The following is a 21,062-nucleotide window of genomic DNA, read 5'->3' on the forward strand; positions in this document are numbered from 1 at the left end:
ACAGCCTTTTTCCCCCCAGTGGTGCACAGTAGTGCTGGTTTTACTTTGACAGTGCCTGCGTTTGTTTCCGGGTAAAGAGGACAGGAACAAGGTACGGATGTCATGTAATTTTAACAAACATTCCTCTGTTTCTCTCCTGTATAACGTGTGTCTTTTCTCATTACTACAACAGTATAGCGGCAACACGTTGTTTTAGACGTTTCTCGGTGAGTAAGGGAACTCGTTATTGAGTTTAAACGCCTGATTTTGAGGTTCAGATTCCCGACGTCACTAGCTCGGTCGTTAGTATTTTGGCTAGCCGGTTAGCATGTGGAGGGTTATGCACGTATTTAGCACGATATCTACTTACAGACTGACCTACGGAAAGACGACAGCTCACGTCAGCTGTAGCCTTCGCTCTCGTAAAGCAGTCTGTAATAGTTTCACAGTCGCCTCGTTGCTTTCTGTGCTATATCGCTGTCTTTGAATTTGAATGTCAGCTAACCGGCGTGTGAACGAAAGGTTCGCACTAACTGATAGTTTATTGGTTGACAGCTGCTGATAAGGAGTTCCAGTTTCTACACAATCCCTGCTGTAATCTCTTAGCCGTTCAGAAACGGGGACACAGGAAACTCCAACTCCTACTTGTCGTGCTCCTCTCTCGTTCTAGACTGCCTGACCTGCCAGACGGTGATTGACATGGCAGCTAATGGAGCAAGCTGTGAGCAGCCTCAGAAACGCGCAGGAGCTAAAGACAAACTGAATGGGAAATCCGCAGGTAAACTCTATCAGTTGTATCTGTTGTGTAACCTTTGACACAGAACTGCACCCATCACCTTATGGCATTCACGCTTTATAAACACTCACACTGATTCACTCTGGGTTATTTTCACTTTCCATAGGTGCAAACAAGTACATTACAGAGTACATGTATTATGCATTTAGCATTACCAATTCAAGAAGTGGCAATAAGTGTTGTGTCTGTAAGTATTACAGAGTGTCAAAGTGATTTTGTTTCGTTTTATTCTCCAGACTTGTCGTTAAGAGAGAGGAGACAGAAGGATAAGGAAGAGCGCCTGTCTCTGGTGCTATGGAGGAGACCTGTTACCACTTTGCATTACTTTCTCCTGGAGACGCTTCTTAAGCTAAAGGAGTGGACGTTTAAGTAAGACATTAAAGGTTTTTCCTGGATTTTTTTCCTTAAAATAAAGTTGTCTCCTGGTTGGACATACCCTGTGATTTAAGCTGCTGTATCAAAAAAAAGTACTTATGCCTCAGAAGGTGGATTTGTGCATTTTATTGAGATCAGAGACACTTAAATTTAAGGGTGAAAGAATGGAAGGGGATATGATTGTGTTTTCTTGCTTCCCGATTCAGGCTTTGGCAGCGGAGAGGCATAGTTTTCCTGTGTTTGGTGTTATGCTCTCTCTTTTCCATCGCATACTCAACTGAGGGAGAACACCAGCAAGTAAGCCTCGACTTGATTTGCTTTCTTAGAGACGTTAAGAATCAGCTAATCAGTTACTTTGTCATCGGCAAGTTTAAAGGTTAACGATGAGTCACTTTTTATCCTGCTCAAGACTTTTCCAAGAATAAACTTTGCATTGTGAGATAATGCAGTGTGCACTGTTGTCAGGTAACCCTTGATCATGTAGTCATCTGTCTGAACGTTCTGTTTACAAATTCATCTGTGCAACGGTCTGTCACGGTTCAGTTAAAACACTACAGTCCTTCAGGGCTTCCTAGAACCAACTGAGAATGGCGTAATCATTTACCTAGAACAGCAGGTCAAACATAGGAAATGAGCAGGGGAAAAAATAACCCAAGAATAAAGCAAATTTAAATATGTAAAAAGTACAAATATTAATGTAAAATAAGGTAATGGGATCGAAAAACATTATATTGTTTTGATTGTAACTGTGCAGTAATAACTGTTAAGACAGAATTTCCCTGTAAACAGAGTGTAATGAATATTGGTCTAATGATTTTTTAAATAAATAAACCAATGTAGCTATTGAAAGCCTAAAAAAGATATTAACTTTTTGTATCATTTATTGTAGAGGTGAGCAATGTGACACTTTTTAATTGTGGACAAACTGATTTGGGCACTTCATATAAAATACAAGGTATATGTTTTGCAAGAGCCAAATGAAGATTCTCTTTCTTATGTTTGCCTCATTTATGATTGTTCAGCCTTTCTCTTTGGCACATTTAAGTAAACCTTACCATCTTACTGGGAGTTTATGCATCGGTCGGACATTTATGGCATACGCACAATGTAACCTCAAACCACTCTGCAACTACTCTGAAAATCAGGCCTTAGACAGTAGCCACCCACTCTGTCCATCAGTCATTCCACATCAGGAGAAGTGGAGATATGACTGATGGTGACTGACTTTTGTTTTCACTCTTTATAAACTTCACTCGATTATTTTTAAAGCTGACGTGTAAATCATCAGTTATGGTCCAAATTTTTAGAATTCAATGGAAGCAAAAACAGGAAGTTGTGATTCAGGCCTTTTACACTTAAGTAACAGTGACTTCCTGTGTGTCCAGACAACATATGCAGACCTTATGTGATAACAGATATTCAGCTAATCGTGAAGGGAAGATTTTCACTCAACTTTTTAGATTTCACCTTGAAAGATCATCATCTGATCTTTTAGACGGTGGTGACTACCCTGCCCTTCCCCTTGTCTGATTTATGTATATAGTTAATTTTCTTCACTTTTTTTTTTTTTTTTTTTTTCCTTCCTTTGCAGTATGTTCAGTATCTGGAAAAGAAGTTCCTATGGTGTGCCTACTGGGTAGGCCTTGGGATCCTGTCTTCAGTAGGCCTTGGAACTGGTCTGCACACCTTCCTTCTCTACCTGGTAAGATAGCATCAGCGGTATGGAAATGCAGATGCAAAATACCTTTACTGAAGTAAAGGTAGATAACAGAGGCAATAACACTGACATGGTTTATATTTAGACTGAACAGGTTTTATATGCATAGACAACAGAACGTTTTAGGCGTGAAACAGAGTACTCACTGATATGAAACAAAGTGTGGCTACGCACCATTAAGAACAAAGTACAGTCACAGTAGGAATTTTGAGAACAGGGATAGTTGTGAATAACTTTGTAAAATGGCAAAAACTTAAAAACATATATTGAAAAATATAAATTTAACAGTTGCAAAAGGAGCAGGGAATACCTGTAAGCAAGAGTCATTCAGCTTTACCTGTCTGTGCAGATTCTACTCCCTGTCGTTATTTTACCGTTCAGAATAAAGCTGCTTCTCCTTTGTCACACTATGGCAGGTAGCGCTACGTGTTTGATTTGAGTTTTACACCAGATGCCCTTCTTCATGCTGGAATTGAACCAGTGACCTAAGTGAATGTGTAAACCACTACACTGTGGGAAAAGATGTAACCGTATTCCAAATCTGAGGAAATGTAATTTAATTCCACTTGTGTTAATCATTTCTGGTCTAGATTGAGTTAGCTGAGTTTTACTGAATATTGGCCTGACTAAAGGCTACAAAATGTAAAGAGAAATTGATTACCGACATTATCTGGTTGGTTATGCTCAGCATGGGTCAGAATATAATTTACCTTAACAGTTAGCGATTTTCTTACAAAAATGCTAAATTTGCAGAATTCTGCAAAATCGATGTCCGTTTGTTCCTGTACTCACCAGAGGATGGCGTCATAGTCCACACCGAGCCATGAGCCCTGTGTTTCTTCTAACGTCACACGTTTGTCACACGTCTGTCGAAGGCTTTGTGTGAGTGAAGTGTAATTTTCCCCTGACAGGCAGTCACAGAGTGACTGTCACACTGAGTCACCATGAACATGCGTCATTGGTCTTTGGTTGTGGCTAAAAGGAGAATTTAGCAAAATGAAAGAGAGGAAGAAATTCTCCACCAAAGTCCGCTTCAGGCTGATGATGTGGCTTCTGTGCTGCAGAACATGTGCCGATGTGGTTCAGCTGAGTCAGCCATTTCCATTATAATGAAATAATGGGAAAAGATGTAACTGTGACCTTCCCCTTTTTCTTCTTCTTCTTCTTTTTTTTTAAGAAATGGTGTATACTCCCTCCATTAATTCTTTACAGCTGTCTAGTGCTCTGCTTCTTTATATACTGTGCAACAATAATGACATAGCAGCAGTGGCTCGTGCCATATACTCTGTGTGGGGTTGTGTATTGTGCTTTTCTTTTGCAGTGAGAATATTAAACAGCTCTGGTTTTCATAATAACTTGTCCTTATGTACCAAAAGTCAAGTCATGAAACATTGTGTCTAGACCAAAAAAAGGAATTCAGATTACTCCACCGCAGAGGAGTTTGACTTGTTCCTCAAGAGAATGACTTGTTTTTTCTTTAATCACATTACAGTAGGACTTTGTTTTGTTTGGATAATTGTTCACCCTTATTTCCTTCAACATCTTGCAATCATTTTCATAAACTGTTGGGCACTAAATTATTTACCTGCATGGCACTGGCAGCAGCACAGGACCTCATGTCTGCTTGTGTGTGTATATATAGGACACTTTTATAAAGAAGGCATACTTCAGGTTTTATTTCTTTCTTCCTGGCCGCCAGACATGCTATGTAATACCTGGATATCTGTTGATTACATATGCAGTCACATGTGTCACCTGTGTGACCCACAGTGATCCAAGCAAATTGATATTAGGGTCTGGCACCCAGCAATTTAATTTTCTTGTCTTTAAGTGTAGCATAGGTTGCTTACGGTCTTTGCTGGTAGCTTTCCATCCTCTCATTTGGAGCTACTCTCCATCCTCCAGAGGTTTCATACCTACAGCCTATCTCTACCAAGAATTTTGCTGATTCTTCAGTCGAAGAGGTTCTGTAGGCTCTCCTGCTTATTTTATAGTACCATGATTGTGTCTATTTGTGGAGGTATTTGCCTACAGAGAACCTACAGAGAGGGGCTTTCATCCAATTCAACCTCCAAAATCCCAACTGTGTGTTGCTCAACGTGGATGATGCTTTACATTAGTCGAGTATGATTGACAGCGGAGTTGACTAGAAATGTGAGAAGCATGAACTCCTCATCAATCCATACTCACTATTAGGGGCCTTATCCCTTTATGTTTGGGAACTGTTTGCACTTAAGCTCTTCTATAACACTGGCCTTATAGTTTGCCATAGGTTATTAGATTAAGAGCTTTTTCTCCTTAACTTGCTGTCCAGCAGACTCTCTGCTGCTGTTGTCACCACTCCTTCAGAACCACGACTCCAAACAGCTGATGAGAGAAGTCACTTGTCTGATTTGCCTTCTTTTGCAAGCCGACATGACAAAGATGCAGTGTCTTTGCAACCAGGTGCACTTTCCCTCTGCAGGCCAAAGCCATGTGCATTTTTCCATCTGTGGATGGTGGGTTGATATATGCACCTTAACTTGGGAGCAGGTGGTCTTAGTCATAGTTTTTTTTTTTTTGTTTTGACAAAAATAAAATTTAGTTTTAGTTATAATTTAGGCATCTAAATTCTTTATTTGTTGAAGTTTTAGGCAACTAAATATCATAAGATTATCATAGACCAAATCTGAAGTTGATTTGATTTACTAATTTATAGGGTGTGAGAAGTTTGTTAACAAAGCATCTTCTTTTCTTTGATATCAAATGTGAAATATGTCCAGATATCGTCTTTTCTCCTCCGTTGACGTTTAATGTTTTGCCGCGTTTTCATGTGAAACGGAGGGCATGGGAGGGCCCCACCACATCCTGTTATTCGGTGGTAGATAAAATTGTGCCCGCTAACCTTGCTGCACAAGGAGATTTCTTTTGATTGGATAACCTCCAAACTCGACCTGCCTCGCTAAACAAATTAATCAATTGTGATTGCATCTCTTTTCTCCAGAACATTTTTATCTGGTTTTTATTTGTCGATGACAGTGTCGGTATATTTCATCACAGTTTTTTGTCCTCATGCATTTGTTTTTATGTAGTATTGTCTTGTTTTCATCAGGAAAAAACAGTTAAAGAAACATATCAGTAAACAAAATGAATACTGTCTCGGACAGAACTCTTCTCTCGTCCATATGTCCCAGTTAGGGCTCACGGTAAACTTTGTGTTATTTGATACCATGTCAGCAGATTGTCATCGGTGTCGGATTGTTTTCAAGGAATTGCCCACATTTGTACTGAGGCAAATGCCCTCATTTTGTTTCCTCCAGAGGGTGGATTACATTCTCAGCCTTTTTCTTGTTTTCAAAGAAGTTCAAGGCTCAAATTCAGTGTTTTCCTTTGGTTGCTGGGGAAACTTACAGCGGCAGCTGCAGTCATCCCACTACACCTCATTTCATCAACAGCTTGGACTTCGATTCCGAAGAGGTACCAAAGCAGGTCAGTGGCAGTCTGGGCTTTCCACTGTTGTAGTATTCCTTTGGGATCACCTTCCCTCCAGGCCAAGAGGTGATGTTTACAGATGCCTTCCTCTTAGTTAGCAAAGGCAGTATGGAAGCACAGGACAGTGTGTAGGAGCAGAGGCTGCTTCACATCGGTGTGCTGGAGCTATGGGTCGTATACTTGGCCCTCAGGCATTTCCGTGCTCAGCCCGATAACACGTTGGCCATGTATTGTATCAACTATCTAAGCACCAGATCCAGCCTGTCCTGCATGGAAGCTCAAGGGCTCCTGATATGAGCTTCTGTGAGTGTGTGAATGTGTGTGAATGGGTGGATGACTGGATGTGTAAAGCGCTTTGGGGTCCTTAGGGACTAAGTAAAGCGCTATACAAATACGGGCCATTTACCATTTTTACCATCTCACCTTGTGAGTTTTTCTTGAAAAGATGCGACTTTTGGAGACAACTTTGCCAAAACCTCTGCCGTTTCTTTGCTCCTGGTTTTGACTGATTCAACACATTTACCAGTGCTGCTGTGGAGGTTTTTACCTGAATGGTGACGCCTGTTGTTTAGGAGAATACTGCACTGATGCCATCAGCACTAGTATAAATGGGGACTTCCCTGTTTATGTCTGATACGACTAAAGCGGCAAGCATAATGGGGCATAATGTAAAACGTCACTTCTACCCATGACATTTTACATTACCTTGAAAGGTGTTCCACTGACTGACATCTGTACCACAGCTGCTTGGACTTCGTGTTGTACCTTCGCCCACTTCTGTAAAGTTAATGTTGCCATTCACATTGTGGGTACAACAGTTTCTTCTGGTCCTTCACTCCGCAACTGCACTGTGGTGAATGCAAATTCATCATGACCTTGTTTTATTGAAGTCATACCAATGAAGTTGATAAGTAATCGAATACCATCTCTTGCGGTCAGGAATAATGGAAGCAAAACAAGAGCTGGGAATCTAAGATTCTGTGAATTCTCTATCACCACCAGAGCACACCAGTGATTAATGAAATTTGCTGCGTACCAGATCCCTTTATTGGGTTACACGTCTAATTTTTATTTCTGTACCTGTTCATAATATACTAAACACGTCATCAGACTGGGTATTGGTCTTTTTCTCTGCATATGTATGAAACTGCTGCATATGGATTGTTCTAGTACTCTGTTCTGCTGAGCATGACACAGTGTATTGTGAAAGCATGATACAAATATGCAAGATACAGTTAATTGCAACAGAATTGCCCCATAGCTGTGGGGCAATCCTAATGAGTAACCCATCAAACGCTGGTATGAATCTCCTGCGATCTGTCAGCAGTGTCTCACGTGCCAGCCCAGGCATCTTTTTAGCTTATTTCACTTCATATATTGAATCATTCTCTCTCATTGGAGCTTTCGTCCTCTGCCATCTTTGTAATATCTTATATCAAGTCTGTTTGTTCAGGTTGTTTGGTTGGAAAGGATTGTTGTCCATTGACACATGGAATTATTGTTGACTGTCGCGCTCCCCTTGTTACTTTCATTGTTTGTCCTGATTGGCTTCATTGAGAGTGCCTAATTCTCCAAATTCCTCTGATATTTTGTAATTTTTCACAGAAATGGTGAAGCATTCTTTACATTGTTGTCACTTGACGTGAGCCCACTGCTCATATGGAGATTATTAAGTTTAGCTCATGCTCTGAGTGCTTGTACCTTTTTGAATCTGTCCGCTCTGTTCAGTTGATTGATTTGTCTGGCATCATGGCATGAAACCGCTTCACTCCAGTGAGCGCTGCAGTAGACTTAAAATTGGCCAGTCAGCAAGCACCGAGTGTGGGACTGACACAGTTGTAAAGCTCTTAAGAAGTGTGGGTGATCGAGGGAATACCCCTGCACCACAAAAATAGGTTTAAGTAGCTGCGATGTTAGACCCGAGATGGAAACGGAGTGCGCCGTGTTGATAGATCTGACTAATTTCAGTCATTCACATTGCAGTAACTTCTGTCACACCTCTCTGTTCAACGTTAATACCAACCATAGACGGAAAATGTGTAATATTGTTTTTGAAGAAAAACCACATTTCCCACCAGAAGAATTACACGGAATTTACTTCAAGCCTGAAGCATTAACACATGGCCACATAGAGAGCATGAGGTCACTGTGATCCTCTGGGTGAGGGGAGTAATTCACCAGTATGAGCTTACTCTTCATCATGATGTTTTTGGATGTGTTGCCAAGCAAACACTGGGTTCTAGTCTTTATGTTGTGCTTAAACTACTCATCCTCATGATGCCTGTACTTATACATGTCTGAATTGAGAATTTAAATTTTAGGAGACCAATAATTTAAATGAAAAAGGTTTTCATTTATGTCGATGCACTGCTTTGTCAGTTCACCCCTTTGGCAATCTTTCTCAGGAATTTTTCATGATTAACTGAGATTGTTTCCCAATTTTTGGGTGAATTCATTCCACTTTCAACCAGAATCTCACATAATTGAACCCAAACACAGGGATATTTGAATGTTTGGCTTTCCCCTAAAGTTATTGTGGTTGCTCATCATCCCTCAGGATTAAACATGACCACACCCGCTACCATCAGGTCAACATTTCACTGTAGGACTTTTTTCTTTTTAATGAAATTTGTTGAACTCGTTTACTAGGCCAGAGTTAAAAGTAACCTATGGCCCTTCCTGCTGCATCATATTCCTAACCACCTTTTAAACACTGAATACCACTAGTGGTTTAAACAGGAAATAATGTCATGTATGTTTGTTCCATGCACAGAGGGTCTGTTTTTATATTGTATGTGGAAAACGGTCAGTGGAAGAAGAAAACGATGAACTGTTTGCAGTGATGAAGCAAAGAACTGTTTGATAGATCCTGAATGAGTTCTGTTGATGTGAACGAACAAAGAGAGCAGTGCCGGTGCTGCTACAGCTCCTGTCAAACGGGCGTATCTGAATGTTAAGAGCTTAGGTGTGTTTTCCTCCTTGGTAACAGTGATGACATAGCTACCTGCCAGAGTGGCGGCATGACTCAGCTGCTGGTGCTTTGTGTTTGTTGCTTACAGTGTAGCACTCGCAAGCTGTGTTTAACAATACAACAGCAGCTTAAATTACTGCAAACATTACTGCAAACTGCAGGCCACAAAAAGATCACAATCAACACCTTTTGGAAGGACTTTGAACAAAAACGACAACTTTAGTTGAAGAGAGATATATCGCACGACTGCAATATGAAATATCTGCTCCTGTTTGAAAGGCTGAAGTTGACACAGACTAATAATTAAAATATAAAGAAAATCAATCTTTAGCCCTTAACTTTGCTGTTCGAGGGTCTTTTGAGTAGCCTTTTGCTCACACTATGACCTTACGTTCATGTTCTTTTGAGCATTTTTCATCATAAAGACATTTGATGACCTCCCCTGTCCTTTTTAGTGAGTTATGACTCAGTGAAGATATCTATCATGGATTTTTCCAAGGGTTGCCACATGAACAGAGACCACCCTCACTAACGTCTGATACACACTCAGTCATTTTGTTCTGTAAGCATGGCTGCAATATGACAGAAACCACTCAGTTCAGAAAGGAGCTTCAAGGGTTTCTCTTAGTGGGCTATCAAAGGGGTAAAGGGTTGATGTAACTTGGCTCATTTTCCATCTGTCTCGCTCTCAGGGCCCTCATATAGCTTCAGTAACCCTGGCAGCATACGAGTGTGGGTCCACAGACTTCCCAGAGCCTCCCTACCCAGACCAGATTGTTTGTCCCGAAGATGGAGGCGTGGAGGACACAATCTCCCTCTTCTCAATCATGTCAAAGGTCCGACTGGAGGCCTGTATGTGGGTGAGTGTTAGCTTGAATAAAGATACACTAGAGTTATCCACCCTGACGCACACCAAGAATGCTTTTTCAGGGCTGTGTTGGTCTTGTTTGTGCATAAATCCAAAGTATATCTAATCTTTCACCAAGTAGTTTGATGCATAACTGAGTTATCGCAAACATAAAATGTTTTGTTTATGTTTAGGGTGCCGGCACCGCCATCGGAGAGCTGCCTCCTTATTTCATGGCCAGAGCGGCTCGTCAGTCGGGAGCTGATCCAGACGATGAGGACTACGAGGAATTTGAGGAGATGTTGGAGCAGGCCGAGGGTGCTCAGGTCAGAAGTACTTTTTTTCGTAAAGTGTTAGGTCCTAGGATGTGCACTGGTGTGAACATCAAGAATATTTAAAGATTAAAGAAGGATTATGCTCAGATATGCATTTCGATAAATGTGATTTCGAGAAGCCTAAAAAGGCGACATTTAAGTTATATCACTTATTATTTAATTGAGTATGGCTTCCATTTTTGTTTTTGTTTTTTTTTTAATGCTTCTTTCCCGCTCACAAAAATTAGCCAGCGCTCCCTTATCACCCCTATTCTTGCTTCATTTCGCGGGCTTCCAGTAAAATTCAGAATCCATTTAAAAATTGACAGGTCAAGCCCTACATGGCCGGGCTCTGGCATATATAGCAGAGCAGCTGAGACCTCACAACCGCAGCTGGCCTCTCAGATCATCTGATCGGGCTCGCTTAACTGTTCCATGTTCCTTTTTTTAAAACCAGAGGCGATCACGCTTTTAAGGTTGCAGCTCTTAAGGTCGGCTAAATCTGCGGTTTATTTTAAATGACTGCCGTTTTTGTAGGTTAGCTTTTTCTTAATCTTTCTCCCATTATTTTTGGCTCTTGTTCACTTCTAATGTGTTTATGGAAGTGTGCATGTTGGCATGAAGGTCTGCGTGCTGGAACATGTATTCTTATTTTTAATGTGCGGTTTTATTCAAACTGTGAAGCACTTTGTAACAGTGTGTTTTAAAAAGCACTGTACAAATAAAGTTATAATTCTTTCCAAATAAGTTATATTTAGTTTGAACAGGGGCCCAAAGTCATCCAGCCTGCCTTGTACTGAAAGAGCAAAGCAGTTACACTCAATATTGGACTATCTATCTATACATCTGTTCGGATTTATTTTAATGTAGCTGCTTACACGGTGCCCACAGACTCAATACGATATGATCTTATTTAATATGGCTTAATTTCATAATGTGCAACTGACCACAAAGCCACTGTCCAGTGATTGGTCTCAAAGTGGCACGTGACTTCAGTGAAGCCCCGCCCTTCTTGCACTTCCAGTAAATCTGTGTGTTCGTGGGTGAGTCACCCTGAGCACAGCTCCCTCTTTAATCATCCCTCGGGCTTTGCTCTCTCGCTGCCTCCCTCCGTCTCTCTTTTCACCGGCCTCTAATTTGAATGACAGGCAGCGCTGTCAGGAACTGAGTTCACATGACTGGAGACTGCTGAGATCAGAGGCTGAGTAAGCAGAACAGAAATTAGAGAAATGGTGTCCATTGTCTCCATCACCTAGTCCCACTTCAGTGGCTCTCAGCTGACAAGGTCATCTTCACAGGGTGTTGTTTTGTTCAGGACATATACATTTAGGTGTGTGTCAGGGGCATTCTGAGAAGCACTGCAAAGACCCATTAACATAAAACAGTTATTGGAATGGATACCAAAGAAGAAGAAAAAAGACTGAGTGTGACAAAAATGGAAACGCATGTCCCTAAATGTGTTAAAACCTGCCTTTTGTGTGCAGTGTTGTAGTATTGCAGTGAGCAAATTGAATCTGAGCAGACATGTTCGAGCTGCATCCAGGCAAGTGGTGAATTTGCTTGTTTACAGATCGGTGCATACCGCAGGAGGCAGTGCTTTAGAGTTGCTCATCCAATATCAGGAGAAGAACCATATATGATGAATTGATTTACATAAAAATGACCAAAACCCTGAGGAAGACTTGGAGTCAATACACGTTATGCCTGAATTAGCAGGAAATCTACATCGTAATTTATTTATTTATATAAGGCTTGTGTTCACCCTACTGATGAGCACCTGTTTAAGCCTTTAGAGAAACATGGTGCTTCCTTTTTTCTGATTTTCTGAACACAAAAGTTTTTACCAAAAGTCTTATTATATCACCAGTACCGTATTTTTGACCATAAGGTGCAGCGGATTATAAGGCGCATTAAACTTTACTCAACTCATTCTTCTTGCTTCCTCCACTTCTGTACCATTAATTCATTAATGTTGAATTCTCACGCAGCTGCTCTATTCCCATGTTGCTGCAGTATATTCATGACTAACCTCGTATTGTGGATGGATTATCTCAGTTGTTCTCCTGACTGAAGTTTGGTCCGTTTACAGCATCCTGCCATGCGATTGCATTTGTCCCTGACCATCGGGAACCCTCACGTTAACTTTTATCGAGTGGGAAAAAGTTGGCGTTCATCCTCCAGCTTTACTGTGTTTATGTTATGCTAACATAGCTGTGTCGCTAGCGATCACGTAGCACATCATTATATACCAGCTAGTCCAACTTCAGTAACCCTACAAAAGTCACTGCTATTAGGTTTCTGTCTTCATTTATGTTGGAAGTGATAGCAGAGCTGTACGTTTTAATTTTTTCAGAAATCTCTCAGTCAGAACATGCTATATCATGTTTAGGTGGAAACTAGCGAGCTAACTTCCTGTTAACTTCTAACTCAATAAAATTTAATCAATTCTGTTTTCATTGATGCCTGGATGTTAAACTTAATTGTTACACCTGGTAAAGCAGCAACGCTGATCATTTTATTAAAGATGAAAGAATTTAGACCGTTTTTAACTCTCAGTGATGTCGCAGTGACTTTGGGACCTGAAGCGGATGGAGTTTTGGACCCAGATTACTCCGTGAGGCTCCTGACTACGGTAGCCGTAATGCTTCAACAATCAATCCAGCAGTGCGCTCCATAGCTTACCAAAATCATACTAAAACATTTTATGACAGACTTTTGAGCGCCGTGTACCAAGTAAAATCGGTTCGAGGTCAGTAAGCACAACCAGGATTCATACATAATGCATATATAATGCGCACTGTTGATTTTTTTCAGAAAATTTACGAGTTTAAGTGTGAAAAATACGGTAATTGTTTCAGTGGGTGCATTATAAGCCTTATAAAGGGTAACAGCGTTGAAGACTCAGGATGCAGTTTTTATGAACAGTTGCACTGAAATGAACATGAAAAAAGGACTTAGTTTTTATCAACCTCGGTACTTTGGTGCTTTCTTAGTTATAGAAGATTAAAAACTAAACTTAAATTTGACTTTTTCTTGAAAATAAACACACATGGTGCCAGGTTTTTTTTTGTTTTTTTACACTGGCTTCCTGTGCCTGCGATGTTTTTCCTCTATCTCAGATCTTCACAATGTAGCTGCAGATGTTTCAGCCTCTCAGAAAAAAACAAAAGGTCCTCTGCACTTTTGTACCAAATTCACCAAACCTCAGAGAAAGTCTTAAATTGCTCTAAAATAGCAGGTATCAGTACTCTATTGCTCCTTGTAATAACACTGGAGACGGCGGCACTGTTAAAACATTTGGTTTGGTTTAAAAAAAAAAAAAAAAAGTACACACATTTGCAAAAAGTACAGAGTGGTTATTTTAAGAAAACAAGAGTGGTTGTGTGTTCAGAGATGTGTATGTGTGCATGTGAAATCTTTGATGCAGGGAAGTGTAACAAGAATTAAAAACCCGGCAGCTTAAAATAACAATCCCTGCCTGGCAGCCATTGATGCATTTACAATCACTTTATTCACTTGTTGTTGTTGTTGTTGTTGTTATTTTGCAGGATTTTGTTACAAGAGCAAAACTGGGAGTGCAGCACATGGTGCAGAAAGTGGGATTCTTTGGCATCTTGGCTTGTGCCTCAGTGAGTAGGAAGTTTTCAGGCCTTTTTTTATTATTTTATTATCTTTTTTAACTTTTAAACTGAGTTTGTTACGAACAAATTGATGTTCGTGCCCAGACGACGAATCAGTACGATCTAACTTGCCCATTTTCAGATTCCTAATCCTCTCTTCGACTTGGCTGGAATAACCTGCGGCCATTTCCTGGTTCCTTTCTGGACCTTCTTTGGAGCAACTCTGATTGGGAAAGCCATCATCAAGATGCACATACAGGTCAGCAGCACAGTGGAAGCATTGATCAGAGGTGGTTTAAACCTTGCAGAGAGACGGTTTACCTCAAACAGCAGCATGTTTTTCCTTTTTTTTTTTTTAACATAAGCCCCACAGGCCCACGTACTTGCAGCATCTTGCCTTCAAATATGATTCATCTTTTGTTTCATATCGTCGCGCTTCTCTGTCCGCAGTGTAATAATGCATCTCAGAAATCCTCTCATAGGAAAAAACGGTTATCCACTGCTGAGTGATACCCTTTGAACAATCCCCACAAGCCTAAAACGTGTGGGAAAGATCAAGCCTCAGTGTTTAAATCATGAGGTGGCGACTATGAGAAAGTCCTAATTGGACACTTCTGGTTAACTGTTTCTGATGGCGCTCTTTTTTTTTTTTTTTTTTTTTTTTCTCCTTCGGGGATTCCTTATTCTGGTTTGAGCTTTCAGATGCATGCCACGCCACATAAACTTACTCCAGATGAAAGGAGGGAAGCTTTTAAGAAGCATTTAACAAGAGTTTGGATTTTTAAAAATGCACTAGATCCAAAAAAAACAAAAAACACAACTTAATTACGGAGGGTATTGTTGAGTCTACCATACTAGTGACTAATGTAAGCTCAGACTGCAAGGGGCTGTCTGCGTCTGAGGCACACTGTTGAGTGTTTCAACAAACTAAAGCCTATCAATCTCTTGGTGGTACCAGCCAATGATCTCACTATGAGAGCTTTCAGACAAAGAAGACTTGAGGCAGTGGGGGCAATGAAGGATGTAGAGTGGATGTGAGGGAAGAGAAGGAAATTGAGCAGACTGTAAGAGGCTACAGGGGGGAGAGTCTTTTGTCTTTTTTTTTTTTTTTTTTTCCTCCCCCCAATTCTGTACCTTGAACCTCGTGGACGTTGGATGCCATATCCTGTCTGATTTTGTCCAGGGGGCCATGTGTCATGCCGTTTTAGAGCTGATCAGTTTCAGGACCAGGGGGAGAAGGGAAAAAGTGGGTTTTTTGTTGTTTTGTTTGGAGCCCCCACCCCTCCACTTGGGTGCTTTGAAAACCACACAAAACCCCTCACACAGACCAAAATTTAGGTTACCGCCAGGTTTGAGTTTCATAATTAGGGTGTCTGTGAACAATGTCAGATGTGGCCTCAATTTCTCAGAGTTGTGTCACTAAAATTAAGAATCTAAACGCATCCTTCTGCCAAGAGTTTTTTTTTTTTTTTTGTTTAAAGGTGCATTTTAAGGAACAAATGTTTTTTGAAAATGCTACACATTTTAGGAGACTTTATGAATAAAGTTGAGAATTTAAAAAAAAAAAAAAGCTGTTTTATCAGCTGTCCTGAATTTCAAAGCAAAGTCATCAATGTTTTTATTTCTTTTTTTTTTTTTTGTTCCTCAGAAACTTTTCGTTATCATCACCTTTAGCAAGCACATAGTGGAGCAAATGGTGTCACTCATCGGGTAAGTTTTTTTTCAATTGTTTTATTATGTCCTGTACTGATGTGCGTGTGTGTGAGAAAGCCTGCTTTAATTAGAAACTTGGTGGAGTCATTGTCTTTCGTTGGTTTTGTGGTTGGCAGCACATTTGTAAACTTTTTCAGATGCGTTATGAACACTGATTGGGGATCCTGTATGAATAAATCCTCTCGCTGCGGGGGCGTATCATATGTGCACGCATTTTCCTTCTTTTCTTTTTGATTCACCCCCACCACCACACACACACACCAAGGTATTTCTTCCCCCCCACACGTGCAATCCATCTCTGCTAGAGCATTGGTGGTCAGGCGTGTGAGGTCCCATCCAAACATGCTCATCTGACTCACTGAGTTGAGCTGTGATGGAGAGAAGAGGCGGTTAGAGGTTGTAGAAGAAGCTTTTTTGAAAGTAATAAGACTTTAATAAATGTATGTATGTATGTACCCACCCATATGGAAAAGATATATATATAAATCTTATAAAGTTTTTATCTGTCTTGTATGAAACTTGTATGAAAAGCATACAAGAGTGAAAACAGATATAAGATCCCTTGAAAAATTATATAATGAAACTTGTATGTTTTGTATACTTCCTAAAAAAAAAAAAAAAAATGAAAGTAATGAGAAAGTGGCCACTTTCATGAGTAAATCATATATAAATCATATATGTTTTTACTATTTCTTTTCCATATGGGTATGTATGTATGTAGGTAGGTAGGTCATGGCTCTGGATTCATCTGTTTCAGTTTTCTTTGAAGATGCTGAGTTTTAAATTTAATTTCGTTTTGTTTTTTAATAATGTGGAGGGAATTTGTCAGGCACGGGATGTCAGAAGAGACAAACTCAGCACTTTTTTTTTTAAGGAAATTGACTCACAGTCATGTAAACGTCTCAAATCTTAAGCAAATTCAAAGAAATAAAGAAAAAAAATCCCCCTAATAGTCTGTCTGTGGTGTAGTGGTTAACACTTGCAAATAAAATGCATCCGGTTTGAGATAAGGAGGAAACAGGAATTCAGTCTCATGGGTCACACTCAAAGTGCTGGTCCCTAAAAATGAGGAGAGCTCCGTCAGGAAAAGGCATCAGGCATAAAACCTGCACTAAATCAACATGTGGATCCATCCACTGTGTCGATCCCCTCGGGAAATAGGGGAGCTGCTGAAAGTACCTATGAAAGCCCCCAATGCTTGTTCTATTGAAGTACATTTATATACGTGTGTGTACACATGTATTATAGGGCTGCCGTGATTAGTCAACTAGTCACGATTATGTCGACTATCAAAATCATCGACAACTAATTAAAATTTGTTGTTTGAAGCTTTGTAAGATCCTGAAAGATGCAGGAATAAGTTGTAGGATTTAAGAATGTAATAACGGACTGAAATGGATGATGGCAGCAATGCATCTACAAGGATGCCAGCTGCCGTAAAACGCCAAAGAAGAAGAAGCAGCAGTCTCCGGTATCGTAGCTGTGTCCAAATTCAGGGGCCGCATCCTTCGGAGGCCGCATTGGTAGGTCGATTATCTCACAGCGATGCGATGAAGGCTGTCCAAATTACAAGACTCCTCCAAATGCGGCCGACAAATGCGTCCTCCTTTTCCCCAGATTTGAAAGATGGGTCGGGTGTATGCTTCGTGGCCAGACCCATTCAATTTAAAAAAAGACAAAAACTGAGACATACTGCTGAAATTGCACCTTTTTTTTTTCTTATATTACGATATCTCAGCGATTAAATGTGTGATTTAACTTCTTCACACTGACAGAGAAGATTTCCCGCTGCTCCAGCCCACCTAAGGTCAAAGTTGGCTGCAGGCGGCCCACACCTTTTAGCTAGTTTTAAAATTGGTATCCTCCTTCATAGGAACTTCTTTTTTACTTTACCAAAAACACTATCTGATTTAAAATGAAATTCAAGGTTCTTTCCCACATTGCTGCTGCTGTACAGATGACTCTCGGTGACTCGCTATGATGTGTGCAGATAGTTTTTCCTTGCTGATACAGGATGTTTCTTTTCCAGTTTGTGTGAATTCATGTGTGCTTACATGTAAAGTCAAAGCGATAACAAGAATGAATCACACAAAACTAGTTAGGTTTAAGTGACATCAGCAATTACCCAGTCCCCCTTTATGTGTGTGTGTGTGTTATCGCTCATGTTTTTGCTTAGTCTAGTCAGGTCTAGACAACATGTTTATGTCCTGTCCAGGGCCAGAATTGAATTCATGCGGTGGGAAGGCTGTGAGTACAGCCTGCAGTATATTTTTCTTTTCATGATAATGATAAGTTTGAGGTCATGTAGCGATTCTTCTTCAAACTGTACTGCTGCTGACCCAGTGGTAAAACTACAGTACCAGTACCTGTCTATGACATGAATTATTAAAATTGTATTAATAATGACTACCACCCCCCCCACCCCCACCCCCACTGAGCTAATTCACTACCTAATAAGGGCATTAGCACGCCCTCATTAGATGTCTTTCCATCCAGAAGGCAGCAATGTTGGTAAAGGTGATGACATCATGTCGACTCACTTCCTCAGTGAAGGGGCTGACACAGACTCCTATAGAGAGCTAAAGGGTATAAAAGGAGGGTTGAGGAGTTTCTGCTTCATTCCTCTCTGCTGCCTGCTCCTGCTCACAGTAACAATTAGAGGAGGTGGCAGCTCCAAGATGGGGCCCACATGTAGGATGGGGCCTTCAGCAGTTGTTGCCTGGCCTGAATGCTGTTTGACTGGATCAGCGAGGACCTTCTTCTTTCTTTTTCTTTTTTCTCTAAAGTATTGTTCAGGGAAAGGGAAGACTTGAATAGCTTAGTGTGCAGGATCTGAAGTTTTGGTTTCCATGTCTAAGAAGGCTGCTTAAAGGGTAAGTAACAAAATGTTTCACCTCCTTCTCTCTCTCTCTCTCTCTCTCTTCTTTGTTCTTTTTGTCTTTTGCTGCTTTGTGGGTATACCATGTCAGGTCGGTGCCCAAACTAGGGCCATCTCTCCAGAAGCCCTTCAGGCAGTACCTGGAAGCACAAAGGAACAAGCTGCACCATGCTGGAGGAAGTGCACCAGCGGTAAGAAGATTTAGACTTTACCATGCATTATTTTTGGTCTATTAGCTTTATATGTATATTTATTAAAGGGCAGCCACTAAGTGAATGAGATTTTTTTTTTTTTTTGGCAAGGTTTAATATAATCTGTAAAATTAAAAGCCTGGGCTAGTTAGGTAGCTTTAAATCCATGCACTAGAGACTCAGAAGCATAGCAAAAGTGTTGATGCAAATTCAGATTTTAGGAAGTGGCATAACAAGCCCATATATCTATATATATCTCAATAAGTGTAATTAATTAATAACTGTATAAAATGTGTCAGTGCCCTCTGGTGGACAAACTGTGCATAGCAGCCTCTTAATTATTAGCATATCCTTCAGTTGTAAATGGCTGGTTTTATCAGTCTAGCTGATATTCACTGTTTGCTTGTATGAGGGTAAAAAAAAAATAAAGCATGTCCACCCTAATTTGGGGTTTTTCAGGATGAGAACTGGCTGTCGTGGGTGTTTGAGAAGGTGGTGCTGGTCATGGTCTGCTACTTTGTCATTTCCATCGTGAACTCCATGGCTCAGAGCTACGCCAAGAGGCTGCAGCAGCTGAGGCACTCGGAGGAGAAAACCAAGTGATGGCGAAATAAAGCGGTGCAAACATCCAAGCGACTGTGTTTGTGCTGCCGCTGAGAGCTCCACTTTCGGCCACAGCCACTCACAACTTAACCTCACCCTCATCCATTCTCAAAGAGGCTGAACGATCAAGAAACCAGGCATAATTTGTCGGTGTGTGCGTATGCGCGCTTTTTTTTTTTTTTTTTTTTTGAGGATGTATGTGCCGTTTACTGTCTCCTCGTTCAGGTTTTTGTAGTTCTTTCTCATCTCACTCTTTAGGTGTGTCTAGCGCGATTGGTTCTACTGCTGATCTTAACAAGTTACTTTAAATTAACCCATTCATTGACCTCAGAAGTAAAGCAGCGGTTTGGTGGTTGCTGCTGTGTAAGGGCAGTGCCCATCAGATGCTATGCCTTATGCAAGACGGGAAGGCGTGACCTCCCTTGAATATAGCTCTTGACTTATAGACTTGATTTTTATTTAATTTTGTAACCTTTGTGTATGGATGGATCTTGATTTGTCTGTACAGCGTGCTGCCAAGATAACTGCTGTGGATGGTGTTTCTTTTCAGGGTTTCATTGACCTCATGGTTTTTGTCCTGTAAGACCAATTTTGTCTTTTGTTTCTGGAATTGTCCATTTAAAAATGGCAGGAGGAGGAGGGAGAAAAAAGCAATATCAACTTCAGATGATGTGGTATTGATGTTTTGCACATTGTGTAAATATCTTACTATCTTTTTGACGGTATGTTCAGATGTATTTCTATTATATGGTCTGTGTGAACATGAGTCAACTTGAACCAAAACCCACAAGAAAAGGCGATATCATTTGTAAAGTGACGATGTACCCTCAGCTAACTAGTACCATTTCTATTCTGTACATTTGACTTGAACCTGGGATCAGATCATACATAAAACATGGAAATCGTGGCACTTCTTCTCCAGACTGAGTCTCTCATTTGTTTGGATTCTCCTGAAATGTTCATCCATGGAGGCTTTTTTTCCCCCCCGTGTAATACTGTTAGGTTTAAGACCCAACACTAAAGATTTGATTTGTAATTGTGTCTTTGAAACGATCATCTTTAAGGTAAGTGTCACGTCAGCCCTAACACACTTATTTTGACTGCTTTTAGTACCAGACGCATGACATCCTTCATGGTAGGACCAGAATTTGGTTTTTGATGTTGATTATTTCTCAGCTTGCCTGCCTTCCCGACTCTTAAACATACTCTGTAGATCCTGGCTGACTTCAGCTCATGGTTGAGACTCCCCAACCATGTGGTTTGGCATTCCTTCACACCACTCTTCCACACCATCAGCTAGCTTATCAGACTGGTGTTGGCTGTTGGATGTGCTTGGCAACAGCGGTCTGTAAGCTGGCTGAAGTTGTTGGTCTTCAGCATTTCTGGGTTCGTCTCGAACACTGCAGCTACATGTTAGTGGACAACGCTGTTATCTAAAGAGACTCTTTGCTTTTATGTCACTCCACTTCTACTGTGTAAAACTCATGAACAATAAAGAGATGAAAAGTGATTCTTTCGCTACTTTTCTTTGTGCGGTGCTGCCTTTCAAAATGATCACTGATTGCATTTCAACTGTAAACGTTTAAG

At 40.6% G+C, this 21,062-nt stretch overlaps 1 protein-coding gene across 2 annotated transcripts; it reads left to right on the forward strand.

The window, feature by feature from the left end:
* The first annotated feature begins 18 nt into the window (after positions 1-18).
* Positions 19-20,985, forward strand: vmp1 (vacuole membrane protein 1). Of its 2 annotated transcripts, none has more exons than XM_084950716.1 (12): positions 19-91; positions 650-757; positions 1,012-1,144; positions 1,357-1,447; positions 2,742-2,852; positions 10,002-10,169; positions 10,351-10,482; positions 14,019-14,099; positions 14,233-14,349; positions 15,739-15,800; positions 18,773-18,872; positions 19,332-20,985. In XM_084950716.1, exons 2-12 carry the CDS (start codon positions 679-681, stop codon positions 19,473-19,475), a joined length of 1,218 nt encoding a protein of 405 aa, XP_084806842.1. In that variant the 5' UTR covers positions 19-91; positions 650-678; the 3' UTR covers positions 19,476-20,985. The 2 variants fall into 2 exon arrangements, with proteins under 2 accessions (XP_084806842.1, XP_084806841.1); XM_084950715.1 differs by lacking the exon at positions 19-91 and adding an exon at positions 109-206.
* Positions 20,986-21,062: the final 77 nt, after the last annotated feature.

The sequence above is a fragment of the Perissodus microlepis genome, chromosome 14, assembly GCF_051167445.1.
Source record: "Perissodus microlepis isolate ML-2025 ecotype Zambia chromosome 14, ASM5116744v1, whole genome shotgun sequence".
Taxonomy (NCBI): domain Eukaryota; kingdom Metazoa; phylum Chordata; class Actinopteri; order Cichliformes; family Cichlidae; genus Perissodus; species Perissodus microlepis.